The following is a 25587-nucleotide window of genomic DNA, read 5'->3' as shown; positions in this document are numbered from 1 at the left end:
TGTCAGGCTGGAAGGAGGTTACTAGTGGAGTTCCTCTGGGATCGGTTTTGGGACCAATCTTATTTAATCTTTTCATTACTGACCTTGGCACAAAAAGCGGGAATGTGCTAATAAAGTTTGCACATGACACGAAGCTGGGAGGTATTGCCAATATAGAGAAGGACCTGGATATCATACAGGAAGATCTGGATGACCTTGTAAACTGGAATAATAGTGTCACGGTTCCTTCTCCACTCTGAACTCTAGGGTACAGATGTGGGGACCTGCATGAAAACCTTCTAAGCTTACTTTTACCAGCTTAGGTTAAAACTTCCCCAAGGTACAGACTATTTTCCTTTTGCCCTTAGATTTTATTTCTGCCACCACCAAGCGGTGGTATATATAGGAACCAACAGATATATAACCGGAAAAGAGCCCGCTTGGAAACATCTTTCCCCCCCAAAAAAATCCTCCCAAACCCTACACCCCCTTTCCTGGGGAAGGCTTGATAAAAATCCTCACCAATTTGCATAGGTGAACACAGACCCAAACCCTTGGATCTTAAGAACAACGAAAAAGCAATCAGGTTCTTCAAAGAAAAATTTTAACAGAAGAAAAAGTGAAAGAATCACCTCTGTAAAATCAGGATGGTAAATACCTTACAGGGTAATTAGATTCAAAACATAGAGAATCCCTCTAGGCAAAACCTTAAGTTATAAAAAGACACAAAAACAGGAATATCCATTCTATTCAGCACAACTCATTTTCTCAGCCATTTAAACAAAACAGAATCTAACGCATATCTAGCTGGATTACTTCCTAAATTCTAAGACTCCATTCCTGTTTTGTCCCCAGCAAAAGCATCACACAGACAGAGAGAGAGATTTGTTTCTCCCTCCCCCCAGCTTTTGAAAGTATCTTGTTTCCTCATTGGTCATTTTGGTCAGGTGCCAGCAAGGTTATCCTAGCTTCTTAACCCTTTACAGGTGAAAGGGTTTTTCTCCTCTGGCCAGGAGGGATTTTAAAGGTGTTTACCCTTCCCTTTATATTTATGACAAACAGGATGAAATTTAATAGTGAAAAGCGCAAGGTCATGCATTTAGGGATTAATAACAAGAATTTCTGCTATAAACTGGGGACGCATCACTTGGAAGTAACAGAGGAGGAGGAGGACCTTGGAGTATTGGTTGATCACGGGATGACTATGAGCCGCCAATGTGATACGGCCGTGAAAAAAGCTAATGCGGTCTTGGGATGCATCAGGCAAGGTATTACAAGTAGAGATAAGGAGGTATTAGTACCGTTATACAAGGCACTGGTGAGACCTCATCTGGAATAGTGTGTGCAGTTCTGGTCTCCCATGTTTAAGAAGGATGAATTCAAACTGGAACAGGTACAGAGAAGGGCTACTAGGATGATCAGAGGAATGGAAAACCTGTCTTATGAAAGGAGACTCAAAGAGCTTGGTTTGTTTAGCCTAACCAAAAGAAAGCTGAGAGGAGATATGATTGCTCTCTATAAATATATCAGAGGGATAAATACCACAGAGGGAGAAGAATTATTTAAGCTCAGTATCTTTGTGGACACAAGAACAAATGGATATAAACTGGCCATCAGGAAGTTTAGACTGGAAATTAGACAAAGGTTTTTAACCATCAGAGGAGTGAAGTTCTGGAACAGCCTTCCAAGAGAAGCAGTGGGAGCAAAAGACATATTTGGCTTCAAGATTAAGCTTGATAAGTTTATGGAGGGGATATGATATGATGGGAAAGCCTAATTTTGGCAATTAATTGATCTTTGACTATATTAGCAGTTGATATGCCCAATGGCCTGTGATGGAATGTTAGATGGGGTGGGATCTGAGTTACTACAGAGAATTCTTTCCTGGGTGTCTGGCCAGTGAGCCTTGCTCACATGCTCAGGGTTTAGCTGATCGCCATATTTGGAGTCAGGAAGGAATTTTCCTCCAGGGCAGATTGGAAGAGGCCCTGGGGTTTTTTCACCTTCCTCTGTAGCATGGGGTATGGGTAACTTCCTGGAGGATTCTCTGCACCTGGGAGTCTTTAAACCATGATTTGAGGACTTCAGTAGCTCAGACATAGGTTAGGGGTTTGTTACAGGAGTGGGTGGGTGAGATTCTGTGGCCTGCGTTGTGCAGGAGGTCAGACTAGACGGTCAAAATGGTCCCTTCTGATCTTAAGTCTATGATTTAATGGTCTCAAGTTGCAGTGGGGGAGGTTTAGGTTGGATATTAGGAAAAACTTTTTCACTAGGAGGGTGGTGAGGCACTGGAATGGGTTCCCTAGGGAGGTGGTGGAATCTCTTTCCTTAGAGGTTTTTAAGGTCAGGCTTGACAAAGCCCTGGCTGGGATGATTTAGTTGGGGATTGGTCCTGCTTTGAACAGGGGGTTGGACTAGATGACCTCCTGAGATCCCTTCCAACCCTGATATTCTATATTTCTACGATTCTAATGTTATAACATTGTATTTTTCATTGCTTGTGTCTTTGTTAGTCTGAGGAGTGGGGTGTTTGGGGCCAGGCCAAGCACAGGAAAACGAGTTTCCCCTCCGCTGCTCTGGAGCTGGCTGCAGCAGGGATACGAGTGGCACAGCTTGCTGAAAAATTAAAACAATTCTCTTTGGGGCCTCAACAGCTACCGACAGCCAAGCTCCCCCCTCTACCCTCCTCCCCACAGTGGCCCCACTGACCAACTTCTCCCCCTCCCTCCCGGTGCCTCCTACTGCCACAAAACAGCTGTTTTGTGGCATTCAGGATGCTCCGGGAGGGAGGGGGAGGAGCGGGGACATGGTGCACTCAGGGGATGAGGCGGGGAAAAGGTGGAGGTTTGAGGGAAGGGGTGGTATGGGGCGGGGCAGAGGTGGAGCATGGGCGGGAAGAGGCAGTGTGGGGGCTGGGCTTGGGGGAAGGGATGGAGTGGGTGAGGGGGGGACTCGAGCTCCCCCTGGCTAGAGGGAAAGTCGGTGGCTATGTGTACAACTCCTTAGAGGGTATCAGACTAAGTCTTGGCTTGCCCATGTTCAGAGCTAAATGGAAGATCACCCCTTTGCTAAAGCCTTTGCCAGGAACACCACCAGGGTCAGCCTGAGATGGAGTGGGTGTAATAAGAGGAAAGATAGAGAAAAAAAATGGGGTTGGTGTGACACAAGCATCCTTGGCAAAGGGTCCCCTGTTCTTTGCAAACAGCTCTCACTGCATACCTGACAAACCCAACACACCAGACACATCTTATAGGATATTTATTCATCTATAGAAAGCTGTGTTGTCTACTCCTGCCACATCCCAGAACAGTCAATGGAAAAGCATCAAAGACCATGGGAAATGATCCAAACCACTTAGAGGTGAAAAGGAACATCACAGCAAGCAGAGGATCACCCTGGCTAAGAATATAGCCAATGACAGTTTTCAGGATAACAGAGTGTAGGCAAAGGCACTCTGTATTCACTGAGGAAAACCTTTGAGAAGTTCAGGGGGCTGTCCTGAATATTTGGGTCCTGGTCCTTATGAAACCAGCTAGTTCTGCAACTGACTGAACTTTGTGGGGAAAACCTAGTTCATTAGATAGGAGAGGTAGCTATTGACAAGTGTAGACTCAGGTTCACGCTTTAGGATTTTGTTTTGCATTACAACCAGTTGTTTCCATCACCTTCTCTCATTCCTGCATAAATCTTTATTCTTTCTTTCTTTAATAAACCTACTTTTGTCTTATTGTAAGTGTTCACAAGTCTTCTGTGGCTTACAAGAGCAGCGGTTTAAGATAACTCTGGTAAACTGGAGTACACAGCATCTTTGGGTGCAGAAGAACTGATACTTCTGTGAGTAGCCAGAGTCAGGGGCTGGGTATCACAGGAAAAGGATTTGGGGATTCAGTGCCCCTCTTGTCACCCTGCAAGGCAAAGTTGGGGCTGGCAGAAGCCCAGAGTAGAGTGCTTGGGTGAGAGAAGGGCTGGTGGTGCCAGGGAGCTGACAGACAGCTACTACAGGGGGGTAGTATGCAGGGGATAATGGGGTAACTTCTCAGTCCCCGAGAAACATCAGAGTGGCACGGAGAGAGAGAAAAATCTTCTCCCCTCACCTATTTCTCACTGTGTCAAGCACTTTACACACAGGACACCTACAAATACATAGAGGAGGCCAAATGTTACTTACTCCAGGGTCTGCAGTTTGCAGTTCGGGTGTTTCAGTCCCCCACACAGCAGCCGCACTCCGGCCTCTTCCACAGAATTATACAGGTACAGGTCGGTCAGGCTCTGGCTGGTTCTGAGAACATCTGCAAGATCCCCACAGCCAGCGGCTGTGAGACGACAACTCCACAAGCTGCAGGAGAGAGAAACACAGAGAAGGGGGATCACAGTGTGAAGGGGGCTCGTCACAGCTGTTCTGACAGGTGGCCCCGCCCACCAGCCCCCTCCCTGACCAATCCACGTGAAGAATGAAGTAGAAGCCCTGCTCCACCGCCTGTCCCAACCCCACCCTATGCCAATGAGGAACCAGTGTGGGGGGGAACTTCCTGCCTAAGCCCCACCCCTTGTACTTCACTCTTTACCAGTCAGCACTGTGAATGGACCAGACACCCCAATCCTTAAATCTCTGCCATTGACCAATAAGGAATAAGGTTTGGGGTGAGACTTCCTCACTAAGCACCGCCCCCACCCTTTCCACTGACCAACCAGAATTTAAAGGGCAGCCACCGGGACATGCCAAATCCCACCTACCCAGCTCTCAGCCAATCAGATTGGATTTGGCACTGATCAGCCCTGGGATGGTGCGACCTAATCGGAGCAGCCCCATTGCGACAGGGAGCCTGTAGGAGCAGCCCCCTCCCCAGGCAGCTGGGCCGGGCACTGGCTCTGCTGCTTGCCTGCAGGAAGCAGCCATCTCCTGTCTCTGCCCCCAGCTCTGACCCTCAGGCCTGGGGAGGGGAGGCAGCTGCGAGGCCCAGCACTGACTGCATCATATTCACCTTCCACTGACACCAGGGACCAAAGGGTGGGGTTGGGGGAAATGGAAGACAAAGAGGAGAAAAGCTCCACAACAAGGGGGATCCCCAAAGTTTGGAGAAGAAGAGCCCCTGAGAGGAGGGCAACCATGTTACCCTGTTGGCAGGGCCTGTTCCAAAAACCAGTGGGGTTATTACAACAGAAATTTTCTACTGGATTCCGAGTTCCTCCCTGCAGAGTTTGGGCTCCTGGGGGAGCTGCCAGCCCACAAGAGTGTGGAACTGTGGCAGCAGCCTGGCTATGACCATGTGCATCTCAGTGACCAGCACCCAGCATGTCTGTCACATACTGCCACTCCTCCTTCCCTCCAGGGCTCACAGGGAGACCTCTGAATCCCTGACAGCTGCCAAATCTTGCACACATGTAGAGACATCCCAGCCACCGGAACTGTCACCTCCTCGGCCTTTTTCATCACTACATTTGTATTGAAAATATGGTCACTCCACTGAATGGGGAGGGGAATCCAAAGGTTTGGGAGAGAAAAAGAGCCCTGAATTTATATGAGCGAGAGAAGCACCCACTCCCTGTGGGGCCCCCAGGTTCAGTAAGGTTTCATAGAACCCCTGAGATATTTTGGAGGGAGGAAGAGAGGCACTCACAATGTTGAACAGGGAAAGAAAAAAAACCTCATGGGTGTACGTGGGAAACTATTGAGATAAGCCCTAGCCAGGGGAGGTGGGGAGAGGGTGTTCTTGATGAAGCAACAAAGAAGAGCTCCACAAGATTTAAAGGGAAGAAAGGACGGAAGACAAGTGAGAAGTGGAGGAGAAAGATACCCCAAAGTGGGCAGAGGACACATGAAGGGAAAGGAGGACTGCAATGGGGATAAAAAAGGACAGACACCCTCTGGACCTATTGGTTTCCGGGAAGCGGGCGGGCGGTAGGATCGGTCGGATCCAGGGAGAAAAGGTTTGTGTAGAAGGTCCTGGCCCTCTCTCACATCTCCGTCGGATCCATGAGGGGGGTGCCGTCCTCTGCCAGAAGGCAAGTGATGTGCTTCTTGGACCCGCTCTTTTTCTCCAGGGCGTAGAAGAAGTGGGAGCCGCGATCAATCTCCCAAAGGAGGCGGATGCGGGATCGAACAAAAGCACCCCGGGCCCAATGGTTGTCGAGGGCCCGGAGCTCCTCCCGCTTCTCCTGGAATGTTTCGCAAAGGGATGGACCTCAGGGCTGGCGGCCAGACACCTCTCTAGCTCCAAGACCTCCCATTCCAACTGCTCTATCACCACATCCCTCCAACGGCTGGCGCCCCGAGTGTAGTCACGGCAGAAGAGCCAAGTGCGCACCTTCCCCAGGTCCCACCACTGCCGCGCCGAGGGAAAGGCACGCCGCTGCCCTCGCCAGGCCAGCCAGAACTCCCGGAAGGGCGCCAAAAAGCCCACATCCTCCAGCAAGCTGTTGTTAAAATGCCAATAGGCTGGCCCCTGAGAGAGAGAGGCTGTCACGGTAGCCAGATGGTGATCTGAAAAAGAGGCCGGCCGGATGTTGGAGGAGTGGGCCTGTGAAAGGTGGAAGCGTGACAAGTTGATGCGGTCCAACCGGGAGTGGCACGACCGATGGGCCTCCACTCGGACATAGGTGGACGTCGAGATATCGTCCGGGTGGTGGTCGCGCCAGACATCCACCAGGGAGTGATGTTCGACAATCTCCTGGAGGACGTCCGCAGCGGCTGGGCACTGCTCGGACCCTGAGTGGTCCTGATCCTCGAGGGTGGCGTTAAAGTCCCCGCCCAGGACCAGGCACTCACGAGGATACAAGGAGCCGAGGAAGGCAGATGCCTGATGATAAAAAGACAGCCGCTCCTTGCCCGATGTCGGGGCATAGACGTTAACGAGGTTGACCACAAGCCCCTCCATGCGGACCCGGAGGCGCAGCAGACGGCCCGACACAGCCTCGGCGACCCCCAGCACCTTGGGCCGTAGGTCGGGGGAGAAAAGGGTCGCCACTCCAGCCATACAAATTGCGAGATGGCTAAAGTAGATCCTGTCCCCCCTACTCCAGCCGCCAGCTGTCCTCGACTGCCGGATCTGTATGGGTCTCCCGCAGGAAAACCACAGAGTACCCCCCTCCCGAAGGAAGGAGAGCACCTGGCACCTGTGGAGACCCATCCTACAGCCCCAGGTGTTCAATGTTGCAAAGGTGATAGGTGTCATGAGGAGGGCTGGGGGTGATCCTCGCCGTCAGGGATGCTCACGGCCCACATTGGGCTGTGCAGCAAACTGTGACCTACCCCGTAGGTGAGCAAGGAGTCATGGAAGCTGCGGACCTGGTGGTAAGCCGCGGCGCCCTGCTTCCCGGTCCTTTTACCCTCCCCCATAAGGGCCCTCACGGCCCGGAGGATTTTGTGAAAATCCCCCCATCGCTGGACAGCAAGCTGCACCTTATTGCGGGAGCCACAGACATCTTCTAGAAACTCCCACAGCTCCTCTCGCAGCCTATTGGGGGGTGGGATCACTGGCCCCCGGTCGTCCTCCGGTGGGGCCCCTGGCACAGCCCCGTGGCCCACCAAGACGGGCAGGCAAGGGGCGGACCCTCAATGTGGCGCCTGATGGGCCGGTGGCATGTGGTCTGCCTCAGACCCCGGCTCAATGCAGGGCGGTGGAGGGAAGATTGCAGCCCCTAGTGAGTCGGGACATGGAAACACAAAGGCCGCTTCCTGGGGGTCACCCTCCGGGAAAGGGAAAGAGACGGCCCCAGGGGCAGCAATGGCATCGCGGGAGGTGGAGGGGATAGGGACAGGGTCAGGAGTAGGGGTAGGGCAGGGGTCAGGAGTAGGGGTGGGAAGAGGGACAGAGGTGGGATCCTGGGCTCCAGGAACTGGGTCGCCAGGAGGTGGCTCCCCTCGGTCTGGCTCAGGGGCCTGAGGGACAGGGAGGGGGTCCCCAGTGATGCCAGGCTCAACGGCAGGTGTGACAGCCACGACATCAGGAGGGGGACAATTTTCAGTGGGGCCCCAGCCCGGGAAGGAAGTCGGTTGCCCCACGCCAACGGGGGATACCCCTGGTAACTCGGGTCCTGGCCGCGAGGCACTGGCTGTCGCCTCAGCAGGCTCGGCGGCCGTCAGCAGAGTACCACCTGCGACGGGGCAGGTCGAAGAGTCCAGGAGACCCTCGGAGGCGGGAGCGGAAGCAGTGGTTATGGGGAGGGGGGGCTGGGGTGAGGTCGCTCAGGTCAAGGCCCGCTAGCAGAGGGTCATCCTACCCCTGGGTGACCAGGGTCAGACCCAGGGCCTCAATCACCTCTCACCACCCCGGGGCCCTCCCCACCAGCGCCCGGAGTGACGCTCGCTTCGGGGCTTGCAGGGGCTTCAGATGTTAAGGGAGCAGGAGGGGCTCTAGCGGAGGTCTCCATTGGGAGGGACCACGAGGGAGGGGAGGCGCTCCTCTCCAGTGCTGCCACGTCTTCCCCAGCCGGCACCGGTGGATGGAACGTGGCCGTGGGCAGGGCGGAAGGCTCGGCAGCGGTGCCCCCCTTCCTGGTTTTCCAGGGGCCTCTGCATTGGATGGCAGGAGCGGAGCTTGAGCCTTCCACTTGCCACGCTTTCCATGTACTGGGGTCCAGCCCTCCATGGCATCGTCTGCGGGCTGAGTAACGGGTTGGGTCTGAGGGCAGGGATGATGACTCGGGAAGGCAACAGCAGGGCAGCATGGGGGGGGGGCAGATTCCCCCTGGGGCGGGCCCTCTCCCACACCCAGCGTTATCCCCACCGCACCCTCCTCTACGGGCCCAGCCAGAGTGCATGCAGCAGAGGCGGGGCTCTCCCACTCATCTGGGCACACTGGGGGAAGTACCCCTTGGGCCCGAGCGGGACCAGTGGTGGGCTGAGAAGGAGGAGGGGCGGCTCTGGGTGCCGGGCAGCCAGGGGCGCCGGCGATGACGGGGCCGGCACCCTGCCGGGACTTGGGGGTCCCGGGCGTTCCTCCGTGCCGGGCCAAGGGGCAGTCCCTCCGGACGTATCCCATCGCCCGGCAGAGGTAGCACCGTGCCTTCTTCGTGGAATAATGCACCCGGTAACGGGCCCCCCTGGTAGGGGACCAGGAAAGACCCCTCGAGCGCCTCTCCGACATGCGCCGCGGGCAGCAGCTGAAGCTGCACCTGCCAGCTGAACAGGAGGACGTGACGGAGGGCAGGGTCTTTGCAGCCCAGCGGGAGAGGGCTGATAACAGAGATTGGTTTCCCCAGGACAGAGAGGGTGGGCAGCATTGGGGAGGAGAGGAGGAATGGAGGTCAGGACTACACGGGCACCCAGGTCCTCCAGCAGCTCCAGGGGGACGAACACCCCCCCCCCACTGCCAGACCCTTCTCCACCGTCTCCTGGATGGCGGCCTCTGAGGCAAGGAAGAAGACAACCTTGCCATACATTTTGGAGGCCACCACAATGGCCGTGGGCCCCACCACCCTCGCCAACGCCCACACGTAGGTTTCCACGTGGGGCGAGGCGGGCACCAGGAGGCAACGGACGCCGTGCTTCCTGGTCAAGGTGGGGAAGGGGCCCCGGCCGCTAAGGATGGTAACAGCGGTGGTGGCTGGGAGAGAGGATGTAGTGGTTGGCGGGGGGGCCGCTGCCACCTGGGCATACGCTCTAGGGGCCAGAGGGGGGGGTGCCCGCGGTGCTGGTGGAGGGAACAGCGAGGAGCGACGCTGCGGCCAATGGCGGGGCCACGGCAGTGGGGGAAGCCCCTGCCATGGAGGGCCTAGGCTTTTTAGCGAGGCTCTTTCCCTTCTTTTTGCCCCGGCCCCTCCCGCCAGCTGGGGGAGCTCCCCCAGAATCGGAGGGGGTGAGGGACGTGGCAGCAGCACAGGTCACCCCATTGCTCACCGCTGCCAGTGCCCCAGCGGGGCCAATAGCAGGTGGTTCGGCAGCGGTGGTTAAAGTAGAGGCTGGGAGGGGAATTGAGGGGGGCGGAATTGCGGGGTCTGCCCCATGGATCCCACCCGTCGTGTCTCCCACCATGATGAGCTGTGAGGGAGGCGAAAAAAAGAGAAACGGGGGGAAAGGGGAAGCAGGTCAACCACTCCTCCCCGCTAGGCTGCGGGCAGGGAAGGAGGGTGCCAAAATGGGTGGGGGGCAGATAAAGGGGCTATTAAGGACTTGGGGGGGTGGGGGTCAGTCGCCGACATAGAATGGAAGTCCGGCTTCTCTAGCTGAACTAGGGGGGGAAGGTTGCAACAACATCAGGGGGGTGCAGTGATCAACCAAAACGGGGGGGGGGGCGGGGGCATGGGCACACGAAGGGAGGGCCAATCAGGGTAAGGGGGGCCACAAAGGAAAGGGAGCAAACAGGCTGGGGGTGGGGCAGGGGAACCAAACCAAACTGCAGAGGGAAAAGGGCAGGGCAGGCAAACAAACTAGGCTCACAAGGGACTTAGGCAAAGAAGGTGGGGGGAGTGGCAAAGGGCTGTAATCGGAGGGGGGGGCAGTCCAAAAAAAGGGGGTTACATGCACCCACATGCGCTTGCGAAAAGTCAATGTTGGCTGGCTGCTGCTGCAGGCCCAAATGGTGGAAATGGGTGTGGCAGGCCAAGCAAGCAGCTTAAGTCCTGGAGGCAGGAGCTTGAGGCAGATGGTGAGTGGATGGTGCGGGTGGTGGAGGGGGCAATGGGGGGGGGGGTTGGGGGAGGGACACAGATGGACCAGGGGGCAGGCTCCATGCCACACCCCCTACATCCCCACAAACACAGTCAGGACCCCACCACAAAAGCACAGTTCGATAATCATTCAGGCCTTAATGGCCCTCTCCACAGTGGTCTCCCAAGTCTCTGTGCGCTCCCCCAGCAGCCAATGGTCCTCTCGGTCGTCTTCCTGCTCCAGGAGCTCCCCAGGACAAAAGCAGCAGCAGTAGCTCTAGCAACCCTGGCAGCCAGGAAGGAAGGAAGGACCCCCACAGGTGGCAGTAGTGGGGTCCTGGCTTCTCCCTCAGTACCTATTAGGCCTTTCTTAAGGCCTAATAGGTACTGAGGTTGCAGGGGTGCAGCCTGGGGGTAGGTGGAGGCAGTAGATCCAAACTGCCCTTGCCTGTGATGATTGGCTTATACACTGCAGTCTGCCCCAGTGTGTAGGGGCTAGATGGTGACTGGCAGTAGCCAAGACTGAGACTAGGTGGGTGGGGGTTCCCCTGGGAGGGGAGACCTTAAGATTGTGGGGTACTGCCAGGGGTAGCACCCCAGAGAAAGGGGGAACTGGGGTTGAGGAGGGACTTGGGGTCCAGTAACAAGTGACACTGGCTGGCAAAGGGTGCTCTGGAGCTGGATAGAGCTAATTCCCAAGGACAACCAGCAGGAGGTGCTGCAGGGGTGAATCATGCCTTGTTATACCCCCCCAAAATGAGGAATAGTGACAGAAATAAGCTTTGGGAAGGAGGCAGCAGTGAGAGAGTATGTTCTTGCCTTGGACTCTGACAAGAGTCCATTCTTGAAGCAGAGTTTTTCCTTTGTAATTTGTTGCTGGGCTGATATTTCTGAAAGAGGAACCTGCCCTGTTTGCTGTGTGACCATCTCATTCCAAAAAAGGTAAGTAAATGTGACAAGTTTCACTTAGAGTTTACCCAGACTCCATGTCACTGATTTCTCCTCTGATCTGAAAGGTGCTGGACACCTGCCACCCCTTGGCTAAGGGTAACGCTGGAGTCAGAACAGGACACTGGTGCTAAAAGAAGGAGCAACAATAGACACAGTCCCTGCCCTGAGGATTCTACAATCTAAATTAGACCAGGAAGACAAAATATAGGGAAAGGAAATATTATTTTTCATTTTTCAAATGGAAAATTGAGACACACAAGATTGAATGACTTCCCCAAGGTCACACAGAGTCTGAGTTTTGATCTAGCAATTTAATTACATGACCGGCCTTTCTCTTGCATAGAGCTGTTCTCATTCCCTTGTGTTTCTCAGTTTCAGAAGTGTCCCCATTTTTTTTAAAACCAACATGACCTCCCTTTTTTTTCCTCTTGGTTGAGGCTCTTAAGGAGGAGTTATTTATCAATCAGGTCTTGAATGTCAGTGCCTGAGCTACTGATGAGGCTTCTCATCATATTGATACCCACTGTGATTGACTAAAGTGTGTTAAAATAATTCCAAAAGATCTAACTACTGACCAGACCCAAATAAACATTTGAAGAGCTGTTGGAAGGAAAAACAAAAATTCAAAAAGGGTTCCCTAGACGTGAGGATAGAGTGGGGGGAGGGAAGGTTGGACCGACCCAGGTGTTTTTGAAATGTCAGGTGCCATTTTCAATATTTTAGAAATTTGCCATACATTTCAAGGGCAAAATTGTGTTCGATCAAAATTACAAGAGCATTCATAGTTTTCATCTGGAATTCTGTACTGGGATGGCTTGCTAGTGTCCTATTATGATGTACTGTTAAGAGAATTGGATACATCAAAATCACATGACCCCAAAATAGATTTGATTATTTCCCAGCAGATGCATACACGGTCCAAAACAAGCATCAACTAAGTGGGAGACAGGAATGTATGCAAAGGCATTAGCAGCTCCATGATTACATTTACATGCAGATTTACACTTGAAGCAGCACTGAAAACCCTTTCTTTTCACTAGTCTACCAGCCCAGACATATTTTGGGCACTAAGGTTTAACTCCTCAGCTAGAAAAATTTCTTTGCTACAACATTAGGCACATGTCTGGCAGTCATGGCCAGGGTGGATGTAGATGTGGGAAGTGGTGTGGTTTTCTCTAATGATTCAACATTATTGGTTATCTGATCTGAAAAAAATTATAAAATCACAAAGGCCACAAGTCATTAAAAACCAATGTTTGATTTTCCCCAAAAGTGGCAGAAATCTTCTAAATATGACTGATAATGCAACTATGTACTCAAAATAGTACTGTTTTTGAAAGTTTGGGAAATACTTAGATCCAGGTGATATGTTGTATGCATTTTGCCACACTTCTTTACCTTTGGTTAAAGCCAAAGTCTGTAATCATACAAGAGTGTGTGCTTGTACCGTGAAATGCAAAACAATAAAAAAAATCATCATTTGTAGACTGGACTGATCTGAGAACAGTCTTTCTGTCTGCAATTTTTATGACAATATGCAAACAAGAAGACCTCTACCCGCTCTTTATAAAATGTTTTTGATATTTACTGTTCTTCTCTGCGTCCATCAGGAATAACATGACACCCTCCTTCTCCGACTTCTGCGCCCTCACAAAAGAGGAATCCTAGAAACACTAGAAGTTTAAGCCTCCAGTTATGACTCTGATCCTTAAGCTTGTTGGCTGGTGAAGGACAGTAAGAGTACTTAGAACACTTACTAACCACTTTTGTCACCAACTGCCACTGAGGAGGGAAATCTAACCCGCCAAACTCTTGAGCATGCAGCACTCTGGCCAGCATTTACAAATCCATTGCTTGACGCAGCCGGCCTTACAAGCTACCTCCAGTGCAGTTCAGTGATCATGCAGAGCCAGGGAGTCTGACAGAGCTCTGCTACATTCACTGTCTGAATTCTAACTCATCGGCATTGCTTAACATGAGCTTCTGCACAACATAACAACCAATTCCAACTGGTATCACCTAGTCTCCCACACCTGCGCAACTGATTCCAGAAGCTACTGGATAACTGCATCCGTCACCTGCCTGCTGGCAATACCCAGCAGGGTTTTAGGCCTGGACACAGAATAGAAGCGGCACTGCTGAGAGTGCTTCGTTTCCAGCTCTCAGGTTTAATCCTAGGGAGTTCATTGATCAAAATTTGATCTCTCATGTTGCTGGAGCTATAGCCACAAGGTTCTTATTATCTGTACTACAGTAGTGCATGTAGAGCAACCAAGAACAGGTTGCACTCCATATGCTTTATGAAAATATGCTTGTCAATATGAATGACATAACTGGAACATGCTTTATGCAAAAGGTCCCATGTCAGGTATCGTTACAAAAGTTGTAATCTACTGAATATGGCTTTCCTATTTGGTTGCATGTATTATTTCTATGTCTGAATTTAGGAAAATAAGGTATAAACTTGTATTACTGATGTAGTCATATTAAGTGGAAGCCATTAAGGGTGCTACAGAAACAGAGTTGTAAATAGCTTTGTTTACCTGCTAGCCTGCCTGTGTACATAGGGGTCAGCCCAGGAAAAATGGGGCTGGGGTCTGATAGAGATATGTGACCATGTCATCTGGTACTGGAATCCATCTTAAACCTGGTACTTTACTTTTCCAGGAGGGAGTGGTATGAGGATCAAACAAAACAAAAGTTTCCCACCTTAGGAAATTTCTATATAAGGCGGGGGAAGTAAATAATGATGGTCTTCAACTGGCTTAAGAGACGGCCTCCCCACCCCAAAGAGATATCTGAAAGCACCTGGAAACAAAAGGATTGTAACTACAGGGGTGGGGGAGAACTGCTGGACCCAAGTCAGAAAATACAACTTTGGCCTGAGAAGGACTTTAAGCTTAGCCATGTGTTATTTTACTTAGTAACTTTGTTCTGTCTGTAAAGTACTAAGAAACTAGTTACCAATAATAACTTCTCACCCTCGATGTTATTTCAGGTAATCTGTTATATTTGCTTAAATCCTACCTTTTTATACTTAATAAAATCACTTGTTTATTAATAAACCAAGTGTAAGGAATTGTTACCTGGGGGATGGGGGGCAAACAGCTGTGCATATCTTTCAGTGATAAAGAGGGCAGACTCTTATGAATGTACCCTGCATAAACTTTATTCAGAGTAAGACTGATTTATCTGGGGTTCAGACTCCCAGAAAGTCTGTATACCAAGCACTGGACAAGTCCCTGTTAACTGAGAAACCCTAGGGCTGAGTGAATCTCAGTGTCTGAGAAACTCCAGAGGGGTGTGGCCCATTCTCTGAGTCTGTGCTGGAGTTAAACTGGAGTGTCCAGCTCAGCAAGACAGAGTTGAGGGATGCCCATTCTGGCAGGGGGATCATTCTCAGTGGTGTTCCAGTGCATAAAGTGACAGTCTCAAGGGAGTTTCTATGACCAAACCCATCATAATAGGCACTGTACAGACTTTCCCTACGAAGTCCCTCCCCAAGGAGTTTACAGTGTAATTAAATATGACAGACAACACACAAGCAGAGTGAATGGCACAATTGTTTGTGTCACTTTGTTATTTTGCTGTGGGAGGGACATTTTTCTTTTTTTTTTAAATTTTGGGTGAGGTTTCTTATGTGGGGATTGGCTTAATAGTAAGTAACAAGAAGGACAAGGGAGGGGAGGAATGAGGGAGAATGGAGGGAAACTGAGGTGAAGAGACTGTGAGGGAGAGGGAAGGAGGAGCTGCAACAAATAGCCAGTGTCAAGAGCAAGACCCTGCAGCAGGTAGTCTGATGACATCACTGTCCATTACTCCCTGCTGAGGCTGCTTCTGTGTCTGCTCCTAGTGGCTGGGAGTCTCTCTGGGCCCAGGCCTGGCTCCTCCCAGGAATTTCATGGAGGATTAAGACCATGGCATTTAAGTGGCAGCAGAAAATGACGGGGAGCCAGTGGGAGGACTGGAGTATTGACTTGATGTAGTCGTAGTGGCATAAACCATGAAAGGGGTGGACAGTCCCTCTTGTACTATCTGGAATGTAGGCACTGTTTTTACATTCAGCTTTAGGTGCAGTGAAATAGTCATCCAGTCTGTAGAGGAAAAGTAGATTGAACAATATGGCTAGGTCCTTGTCTAGACAGAATGTGAGAAGTTTCTAAACAAACTGGCAATTCCTGATGGATCTATGGTTTACTTTTAAAATCAGAATTATACAATGAGAGACTATAAACAAGGGAAAGTGCCACTCCAGCCATTTGGGACAGTAAGATCCCAATCTGAGACACAGAAGAAAATACTACAGAGGTAGAAACTAATAATATACAACCGAAATAAATCTTAACAAATGGTGAAACCTGTGATGGGTTCAGTCACAGAAACCCCCTTAGGACTGCCACTTGATGTACTGAAACGATCACTGAGCCTGTTTTCCCTGCCAGCCTGGGCCTCCAGAACCCTGGTTTTGCTTTTTTTGGGGGGGCCAGACATGCTAGCCTGCTGCAACACAGACCCAGGGTCTGGACCACACCCCCAAACCTGCAGTTCTTAACTGAAAACAGCACAGCAAGATACCTGTCTCCAGCACTCAGATACCCAGCCCCAATGGGATCTAAACCCCAGATAAATCCATCTTACTCTGTATAAGCTGCTCATAAGTGTTAGCCCTTTTTAATCAATGAGAGAGAGATATGCACAGCTGCTTGGCTTCCCTCCAGGTAACAACTACTTACCTTGGGTTTATTAATAAACAAAAGTGATTTTATTAAGTATAAAAAGTAGGATTTAAGTGGTTTTAAGTAATAACAGACAGAACAAAGAAACTTACTAAGCAAAATAAAACAAAACACACCAGTTAAACTTAATACACTAAGAAACTCATTACCTGTAATATCTCACCCTCAAGCTCTTCTAATTATCTTTTCACAGACTGAAATGCATTCACTCTGGGCCCAATCCTCCTTAATGTTCACTTTGTTTTTTTGCAGCAGACATCTTAGATGGTAAATAGGTGTGTTCTCAGGACTGGTGCCCATGCCTCTAGGGGCTCCCCTCTTCAATACTTTGTGCAGAAGGCAGGAAGACTTTGTTTGCTGGCAAGCCTCTCCCGCCTACCCCCCGTGGAAAAGTACCATAACTCAAAATGAATCCCCGTATTAGGTGATATGGTCACAGGTTCCTCCAAGGCCCCTTTTTTTTCATATGATATAGGCTGACTCACAGGAAGGTGAAGCTTTATTGTCTGCTAATGGGCAATTAAGCCCCATCTGGTTTTCTCATTGAAGACCCTGAAGTGTAAGCAGTGGGAGTGACCCAAAACCTTGAATATAAAATACATATACACCAGACAATATTCCTAACTTCCTCTACAAAAATAATACAGGCATGCAAATAGGCTAATCACATCCAGCAAATGACCACCTTTCTAAAGACACATTACATGAGGCATTTCGCATAAAGCATATTCCAGTTGTCATTCATATTTTCATAAAGAATATGAAGTGCAATGTCACAAAACCATGAAAAGGAGAAGAAGACAAGATATGAAAGGCACAGAGAATGGCAGAAGTGAAACAGAATTTGAGAACCTACACACCTGAGGAGTAATCTAAATATTAACCAGAAGGGAATTACTGGAAGTCATCCAGAACAAGCAGATGAACAGTAACTATCTCAACACTGTAAAGCAAACAGTCTGAAGCTGGTTTAATTGGAGTGAGCAAAACTCTGTGGTAGCTGTGTTCTGTATTAAAATAGAGAAAACAAAGGATATGAAGGAGGAGTATATTGAGGGGGTCTCAGAGATGGAGGAGATTGGAGAAGAGAGGAAATCAGAGGGGCCCTCTGGGGTTCTGTGTAAATCCTCCCCCTATGGTTGGCGAACAGGTCAACCTCAAACAAATGTGTGCTCTGTGCAATTTGAATTCAGGCACGAAACAGTCATCAAATAGGAAGGGGAGATAAAGGAGGGTCAAACAGATGAGGGAATAGCAGCAGGGCACATCCTTCCCCATAGACCACACACCACACAACAGAACCGCTAACCCAGGAACCTATCCTTGCAACATAGCCCGTTGCCATCTGTGTCCACGTATCTATTCAGGGGACCCCATAATAGGGCCTAATCACATCAGCCACGCTATCAGAGGCTCATTCACCTGCACATCTACTAATGTGATATATGCCAACATGTGCCAGCAATGCCCTTCTGCCATGTACATTGGTCAAACTGGACAGTCTCTGCGTAAAAGAATAAATGGACACAAATCAGACCTCAAGAATTATAACATTCAAAAACCAGTTGGAGAACACTTCAATCTCTTTGGTCGCTCACTTACAGATCTAAAACTGGCAATTCTTCAACAAAAAAAACTTCAAAAACAGACTCCAAGAGACTGCTGAATTGGAATTAACTTGCAAACTGGATACAATTAACTTAGGCTTGAATAGAGACTGGGAGTGGATGGGTCATAACACAAAGTAAAACTATTTCCCCATGTTTATTCCCACCCCCACCCTCCATTGTTCCTCACACGTTTTTGTCAACTGCTGGAAATGGCCCACCTTGATTATCACTACTCTGAAACCATAGACTTTTTGTCTCCCGAATCCCAACTGGAAATGCTTCTCAAAGTGGGGACAGGACTATTAAAAGGAGTGGCAGACACCCTAAGGATACACCTCTCTCTCTCTGCCCACTGAATTCATGGCACCTGAAAGACAATGGAAACAGCATTGGACTGGTGGAGGGGTTCTGACCTAAGAATTTGGTCAGTAATCTGCTGAAGCATGTGGTGGGAATCCTTGCTTTCAATCTAATGTTGCTTGTTAAATTGGCAGAAGTAAATATTTTATCTTCATTTTTCCTGTAACCATTTGTGACCTTTATGCCTCATTAATTGGTACTCACTTAAAACCTCTCTCTTTGTAGTTAATAAACTAGTTTTATTCTTTTATCTAATCCAATGTGTTTAAACTGAAGTGTCTGAAGGACTATTTGAAATAGTAAACTTGCATATTATTTCTATTAAAGAAATGACAGACTTTATATAAACGTGCACTGTCCAGAAGAGGATTGGGCAGCACAGAACATACATTTTGGGGGGGAACGGGGGTGTGTTGCGGTCATCCTGAAATATAACAAAGGTTGGTGAGAGCCAGAGTGTAACCCAAGTGTGGCTGGCAGGCAGCAATTAAACACAGGCACTCAGGGTGTGGCTTGCAGTCTGGAAGGCTGATTTTGAGAGGCCTGGGTGGGAGCTACTTCAGCAAGGCATTATAAGGCACCCAATGATGCAGGGCAGGGACGACACAGCTGCTCATTAGTCTGGACTGTACAATGGTATATCACACACCATTTTTAAAATCTTCACAAATCTAAATTATTACCAGTAGTTCTGCAATTTAAAATAACCTCTTGAATGTCAAAGGAATAATATCAGAGCTGGTAGAAATCAAAGAATAATACAAAACAAAAAAGCCCCCACTTACAGAACATTCTACTTCAAGAGACAGATTTTCAGAGGCGAGCGTAAATTTTGGGCAGATTTGTTTTTTTTTAAGCAGAATAAACAAAAAGAGGAGGGGCCAGTATTCGCTAAACATATGCCTTTTCAGATTAAAGATCAATTGATGGAAAAGGAGGAACTGTTTATTTTCTCAAAAGGCACAACAGCTGGGTTATGAATAACAGTGGGCTCAGTGGAGATTTAAATGTTGACAGCCTGATGATTTATCTGCCAGACGTAAAGGAAAGAAATATTTTACCACACTTTTTAAAAAATTTCTGGGCTCAGAAATCCCCAAGCTTGCTTTTCCAGCTATTGCAGTGCTCAAGGAGCTCTGTCTCTCAGGGCTCCTTCTCAGGCTCAATCTCCCCACTGCTTCTCTCATGGTCTGATCGCTTTCTCATGACTTATATCACTTACTGGTTCTAATGCACACAGACACAGTGGCCACCAAACAAATCCCCTACCACTGCATTTGCAACCAGACTTCAGAAAAACCGCTCAGGATGCATGGCTAAACTTCTCATCTGCCATTCTATGTGGCCAGTTGTTTCAGGTAGTGCTTCCTATTGTTAATGCTATCACTATACAAAAGAACACTTAAGTGGTCCTCCTATTTAGCCTGAACGAAGGCTGGTTGGCAGACCCATCAGCTTTAACCTGTTCTGTGACTTCTGGCACCATTAACACCTTCCAGCATAAAAACAAGCTGCCAGCGTTCTAATAGTGTTACAAGTTCATTGAGAGGTATTTATGACTTTAAATCTTATGATGCCTTTTTGTAGGGAAGTTATTACACTTCCCCCTGTCAGGAAGGTTTTCTTAGAAGGTCAAAAGTGAGAAGATGAAAGAAAATAATACTTGATGGACCATCATTGCACAGCAATCCTAAACTGCTCTTCCATGGTGACAGGAGGATTCTCTCCATATAGAAGACTCTGATGGCAGCTCTACCCAATAGTCGTTCCTTCACCATCCCTCCATCCCCACATGCCAGCACAGGGACAGCGGCCAGGGGGATGGGGTGTAAAGTGAAGGAACGACTGGAGCACCCCTAAGCTCTTGCACTGTCCAGATTCTGGAAGAGCCCCTTGGGGGTAGAGGGAGCTAGTGAATAACAGAGCACAAACTGCACCTCTCTGCCTAAAAGCCGGGAATCCAAAGTTCAACCCACACCCGTATTTTACAAACCTGAAACATGACTGACCATGCTTGGTCAACACCAAAGCTATCCTGTATTCTAAATAAATCCAGCCCTACACCAGAGCTCAGCAGCTGTATGTTAACTTTGAAGATCTTGGTTTCTTGCAGTACAGTCCATTCAAGTGCTATCACCTTCCTTTAAGGTCTTGGAATCCATGTAAGAGCCTTTTTATTTTTTTAAGTGTGAAGTTACACTACAGCCCAGCTGCCACTTACCTCCGCAAGTGGGTTAGCAGTTTATATAAGTTTTGTCACGACTTGAAAACAGTTTAATGGTTGGGCAGCTTATGTAGGGAGCAAAAATCTATTAATGCTTCCTTTTTCTAGTTAGAAGAAGCTCCTCCTATCTGGCTAGTCCCACCCCTCAGATTCCTTCTTAGATCCTCAAACAAACTCACTACAACTCTCAGAGTATGTAAGCAGCCTTTCTTTAAAGTTGATGTATTACCAGAGGTCCTGCCACCATAAAAAACAAAATCCCCCCAGCACAGTACAGTCCATTCATTACAAGACTTGAACACCAAGTACAGGTCTAGAGTCTCTCACCGCACCTCATCCCAGTCCCTCTAGCTGGAGTGGTTCTTTGCCCTGTTTCTTTCCCAGGTGTGGTTCCAGGTCTCACCTGGAGACATCAGTGGGCTCACCCCACCATCATTCCCCAGCCTTCAGCTCTCTCTACTTGCAGCTCTCCAGCTCAGAGAGCCAGCAGATCTCTCCCTCTGCTGCTGTCCACCTTCAGCCCTTTCCAGCCAGGGCTCTCTGGCCTGGGGAAGTTTGTAGGTGACCCTCCCCACCCCCGCAATGCCTTCCTGCCTTCAGCTTTCACCAGCCTGCTCCGGCTCCACTGTTCAATCAGGGAGCGCTCCCCATTCCCTTCATCAGAGGCACCCCCTCCCTGAAGTTCACAACCCAGTTCTGCTCTGCTTCTGGGCTCCCTCTCAGGATTCTGAACTCTCATTGATAACTTCTAGGGGAAGTCCTGCCCTCCTCATTACATCAAACTAGGGCACACCTGGATTGGAACAGGAGAGCTGGTCCCTATTTCACGTGAGGGACCACCTACCTGCTACAAGCACCTAGCCAAGAATCTCGTCTCATTTACATATGGAGAAAACTTCTCTGTCCCTCGCAACCTAGCTAAAAGGAGCCCCCAAATGCTGCTTTCCCATCACACAAAGAGGCCTATTATTGACTGAGTCAATCAAGATCCAGAGATGGGTGGGGAAACTACAGGAGTTAAACTAACTAGAAATAACCGGCTCTGAACACAGAAAACAGAAGGATGTACACATCTCTTGATTCCCCAAAGAAGTCCAATTTGCATATTTTCTTCCAAATCATAAGATGAACATTTCTCTCCCATATGAATAAAATATACTATAGATCAGCGTTACTCAAACTATGGTCCATAAAGGTACCACAGGGGGTCCACCGGCTCCACTGATTAATTTCTCCCACTCCCTCCCAGTGCCTCCTAAATGCCAGGAAACAGTTCAGTAACGTGCAGGAGGAACTGGGAGGGATGGGAGGAGTGGGGAGGGGAGGAGCAGGGAGCGGATAAATTTGTGGGAGGGGGTGGAATCATGTCCAGGGCTGCCAGCCCTGCTTATCAACTCCTCCCCTCGCTCCCTCAACTCCTCCCACTCCCTCCCCATGCCTCCTGTGGGGCCTGGGGCTGAGTGGAGGGCTTGGGGATCTGTGAAAAAATGTAAATCAAAATGGGGGTCCATGGGTTGCTAAAGAACCGCCGCCATAGATCATTTGTTTTGTTCCTTCAGTATGTCATTCACACTGAATTAGAAGCTTTATATTTGTCTAACCCAGAAATCAGATACATACATCTCTCTGTACATGAATAATCTGTCTTATTCCTCCCAGGTCATGCCTCATGTTCTACTATAAGCCCCAAAAGGAAGATGATATAACCAAAGAATGTACGGACTAGGAATGTTAAGGGATTTATGTCTGTTTTCTTTCTAAATTATTGTTGCACTATAGAAGAGGTATGAACGAAGGAGAAAGAAATATCAGGGTATAACTTTGGAACATTAAAAGAAATTCCTTAAAGATGTGGTAATTTCAATTGAGAGTCCAGGCTAACAATGAAATACAATCTTTGAATGAAATATAAGATCCCACTGACTAAGAAAAGCTTCTGAGAGATTAGTTACATATCGACACCACCTACTGGAGATCCACAGTTGCCATTCTCTCTGAGCACTGAGAGGGTTGAGTGTCCAATAGAAAATCAGAGAGTAGCCCTGACCAGCGATCCTTGCAATCAGGGTATATAGGACTGCTATCACTGGGTTGGACCTCAGAGTTGCTGAACCCATTTAAGAAACTGCAGGACTGAGAAGCACCACAGACCAATTCTCCCCCTCCTAGGGTTACCAGGACTGAGAAGAAGAAGCTGTGAGATTTAATTTCAGATATTATATTTCTCTTTATGTTAGAATCATAGAATATTAGGGTTGGAAGAGACCTCAGGAGGTCATCCAGTCCAACCCTCTGCTCAAAGCAGGACCAACACCAACTAAATCACCCCAGCCAGGGCTTTGTCAAGCTGGGCCTTAGAAACCTCTAAGGATGGAGATTCCACCACCTCCCTAAGTAACCCATTCCACTGCTTCACCACCCTCCTCGTGAAATCGTGTTTCCTAATATCCAACCTAGACCTCCCCCCTGAAACTTGAGACCATTGCTTCTTATTCGGTCTTCTTCCAATTAGTGAGAACAACTGAGCTCCATCCTCTTTGGAATGCCCCTTCAGGTAGTTAGTTGAAGGCTGCTATCAAATCCCCCCTCACTCTTCTCTTCTGCAGACTAAAGAAGCCCAGTTCCCTCAGCCTTTCCTCATAAGTCATGTGCCCCAGCCCCCTAATCATTTTCGTTGCCCTCCACTGGATTCTTTCCGATTTGTCCTAATCCTTTCTGTAGTGAGGGGCCCAAAATTGGACGCAATACTCCAGATGTGGAATGCCAAAAATAGGAGAATAATCACTTTCCTGTATCTGCTGGAAATGCTCCTACTAATGCAGCCCATTATGTCATTAGCTTTCCTGTCAACAAGGCCACAGTGTTGACTCATATCCAGCTTCTCATCCACTGTAATCCCCAGGACCTTTTCTGTTGAACTGCTGCTTAGCCACCCAGTTCCCTGCCTGTAGCAGTGCATGAGATTCTTCTGTCCTAAGTGCAGGACTCTGCACTTGTCCTTGTTGAACCTCATCAGATTTCTTTTGGCCCAATCTTCTATTTTGTCTAGGTCACTCTGGACCCTATCCCCACCCTCCAGAGTATCTACCTCTCCCCCCAGCTTAGTGTCATCCATGAACTTGCTGAGCGTGCAATCCAACCCATCATCCAGACCATTAATGAAAATATTGAAGAAAGCCAGCCTCAGGACCGACCCCTGGGGCACTCTGTTTGATACCGACTGCAAACTAGACATCGAACCATTGATCACTACCTGTCGAGCCTGACAATCTTGCCAGCTTTCTATCCATCTTATAGTCCATTCATCCAATCCATACTTCTTTAACTTGCTGGCAAGAATACTGTGGGAGACCACATCAAAAGCTTTGCTAAAGTCAAGGTATATCACATCCACCACTTTCCCCATATCCACAGAGCCAGTCATCTCATCATAGAGGGCAATCAGGTTAGTCAGGCATGACTTGCACTTGGTGACTCCATGTTGACTACTCCTGATCACTTTCCTCTCCAAGTGCATCAAAATGGATTCCTTGAGGATCTGCTCCATGACTTTTATATATATATAGAACTGAATGTTATTTTGATGCATGTACACTCTTTTTAGTAAGAGCTCAAGTGACCATCTTTTGTATTTTTACTAAATAATGCTACATGCATGTTTCTCCTTTTTAAGCCCAAGTATATTGGCCAAAGAGAAGCTCAAAATATGGCTTTAAGCAATTGCTTTTGATATTTTAAACTTGTCCCTTTGTGCCTTGACACTCTATACTTTGGGGGAATGCCCTGGAAACCCCATATTCATCATTTGTATATAATTGTGATATTTCACATAAAGCATGCCTGCAGCCTCCAAAAATCCTGTGGGGTTTGCTCATCAAGTGTGTTACTACCAGAACAAAGTGGGGATAGGGATGTGTTGAACCTGGGGCATATAAGGGTGGCAGCTTGGGAGTGCTGATTAAACCAGTCCTCTCAGACGCATTCTGTTGTGTGTGTGTGTGTGTGTTCATCTGATTCTAGGGCTGGAGGAACCCATCCCTGGGGAACCTAGGTCCTGCAGGATAGCTCCATTGGGACGGGACATGCAGAAGAGAGTAGTAGAGTTCCATATGAGAACACAAGTAACAGAAGCAGTACATTGATAGAATTACCGAACCTCCCCCCGCCCCAGAAGAGTAATCCTAATAAATGAGCATACACCAAAGTAATGGTCAAATCTGCTAACACCCCTGCTGGCCACACTGCTTAGCTCTGTCTCTCCTGATCACCTGTTACTATGGGAATTAGGGTAAATGTTGTTGAACCACTAGGCTGTCATATCAGCCAACCCCACATATATTCCAGCAAACACTCAGCTGGATGGAGCTAGGACAGTTTCCAGCAGCTGAGTATCTGCCCCATTGACTGAACTCTTAAACAAATTCCTAAGCAGCAATGGTGAAGAGCCACATGGCTGTAGAATTTCTGGGATAATCGCAAGAAAGATTTTTAAAAAGTAAGGAACAATTTCTTACTTTAGTGTCTTTAATATACTGTTTGGAGCCATCAATGCTTGACAGAGCTGGTAAATAGGAGAATGATGCGGCTCATGCTGATATTGTGCCCTGAAAAGAGAGAATAGACATTTTCTATGTTGTTCTCTGGAGACAAATTTTACTTATAAATTTCTATTTTCTGAACATACAAAATAGGCTCTTTGATGGTGTAATCATACACTGCAATGAGTTATTCTGCTGTTTTAATTCATTACATTCATACATAAATCCTTCAAACCAAAAAAGAATTAAGTACATTAAGAGATAACTTTAAATACACAGAGTCAAATAGAATAAGTTCTGCTAAGTGTAATATATTCATTTTTTGAACATGTGGTTTTCTGAGCATTTAAATGTAGTTCTAAGAACTCACACCAATGGGAATGTCTCCAGTGGTTTTATACATTTGTGTTGCTCAGTCATTTTTTAAATCAGTTCTGGGGCTACAACAGGAATGATTGTGTTTCTCTAACCAAGAGAGTTGTCTCTAATTTACCCACATAGCTAAAAAACAAAAAGATGAGTATTTGCTTAAAATAGTAAGTATGACGACTATCACTCAGCAATCTGTAACTGGTGTTACACTTTGTGAAATTACACCCCCT

The 25587-nt window shown here is 48.4% G+C and overlaps 1 protein-coding gene across 1 annotated transcript in view; it reads right to left on the bottom strand.

The window, feature by feature from the left end:
* LOC144265517 (NACHT, LRR and PYD domains-containing protein 12-like) overlaps positions 1-25587 on the bottom strand; it is a 192400-nt gene that overhangs the window by 79507 nt on the left and 87306 nt on the right. Inside the window, exons 5-6 of the mRNA XM_077818162.1 lie at positions 24962-25051; positions 4148-4315 (exon numbers count right to left, since the gene is read on the bottom strand). Of these exons, the coding sequence (XP_077674288.1) occupies positions 4148-4315; positions 24962-25051 (258 nt within the window). The remainder of the gene's footprint in view (positions 1-4147; positions 4316-24961; positions 25052-25587) is intronic.

This window comes from Eretmochelys imbricata, chromosome 6 (genome assembly GCF_965152235.1).
Source record: "Eretmochelys imbricata isolate rEreImb1 chromosome 6, rEreImb1.hap1, whole genome shotgun sequence".
Classification (NCBI taxonomy): domain Eukaryota; kingdom Metazoa; phylum Chordata; order Testudines; family Cheloniidae; genus Eretmochelys; species Eretmochelys imbricata.
This window is presented reverse-complemented; position numbering and strand designations above follow the sequence as displayed.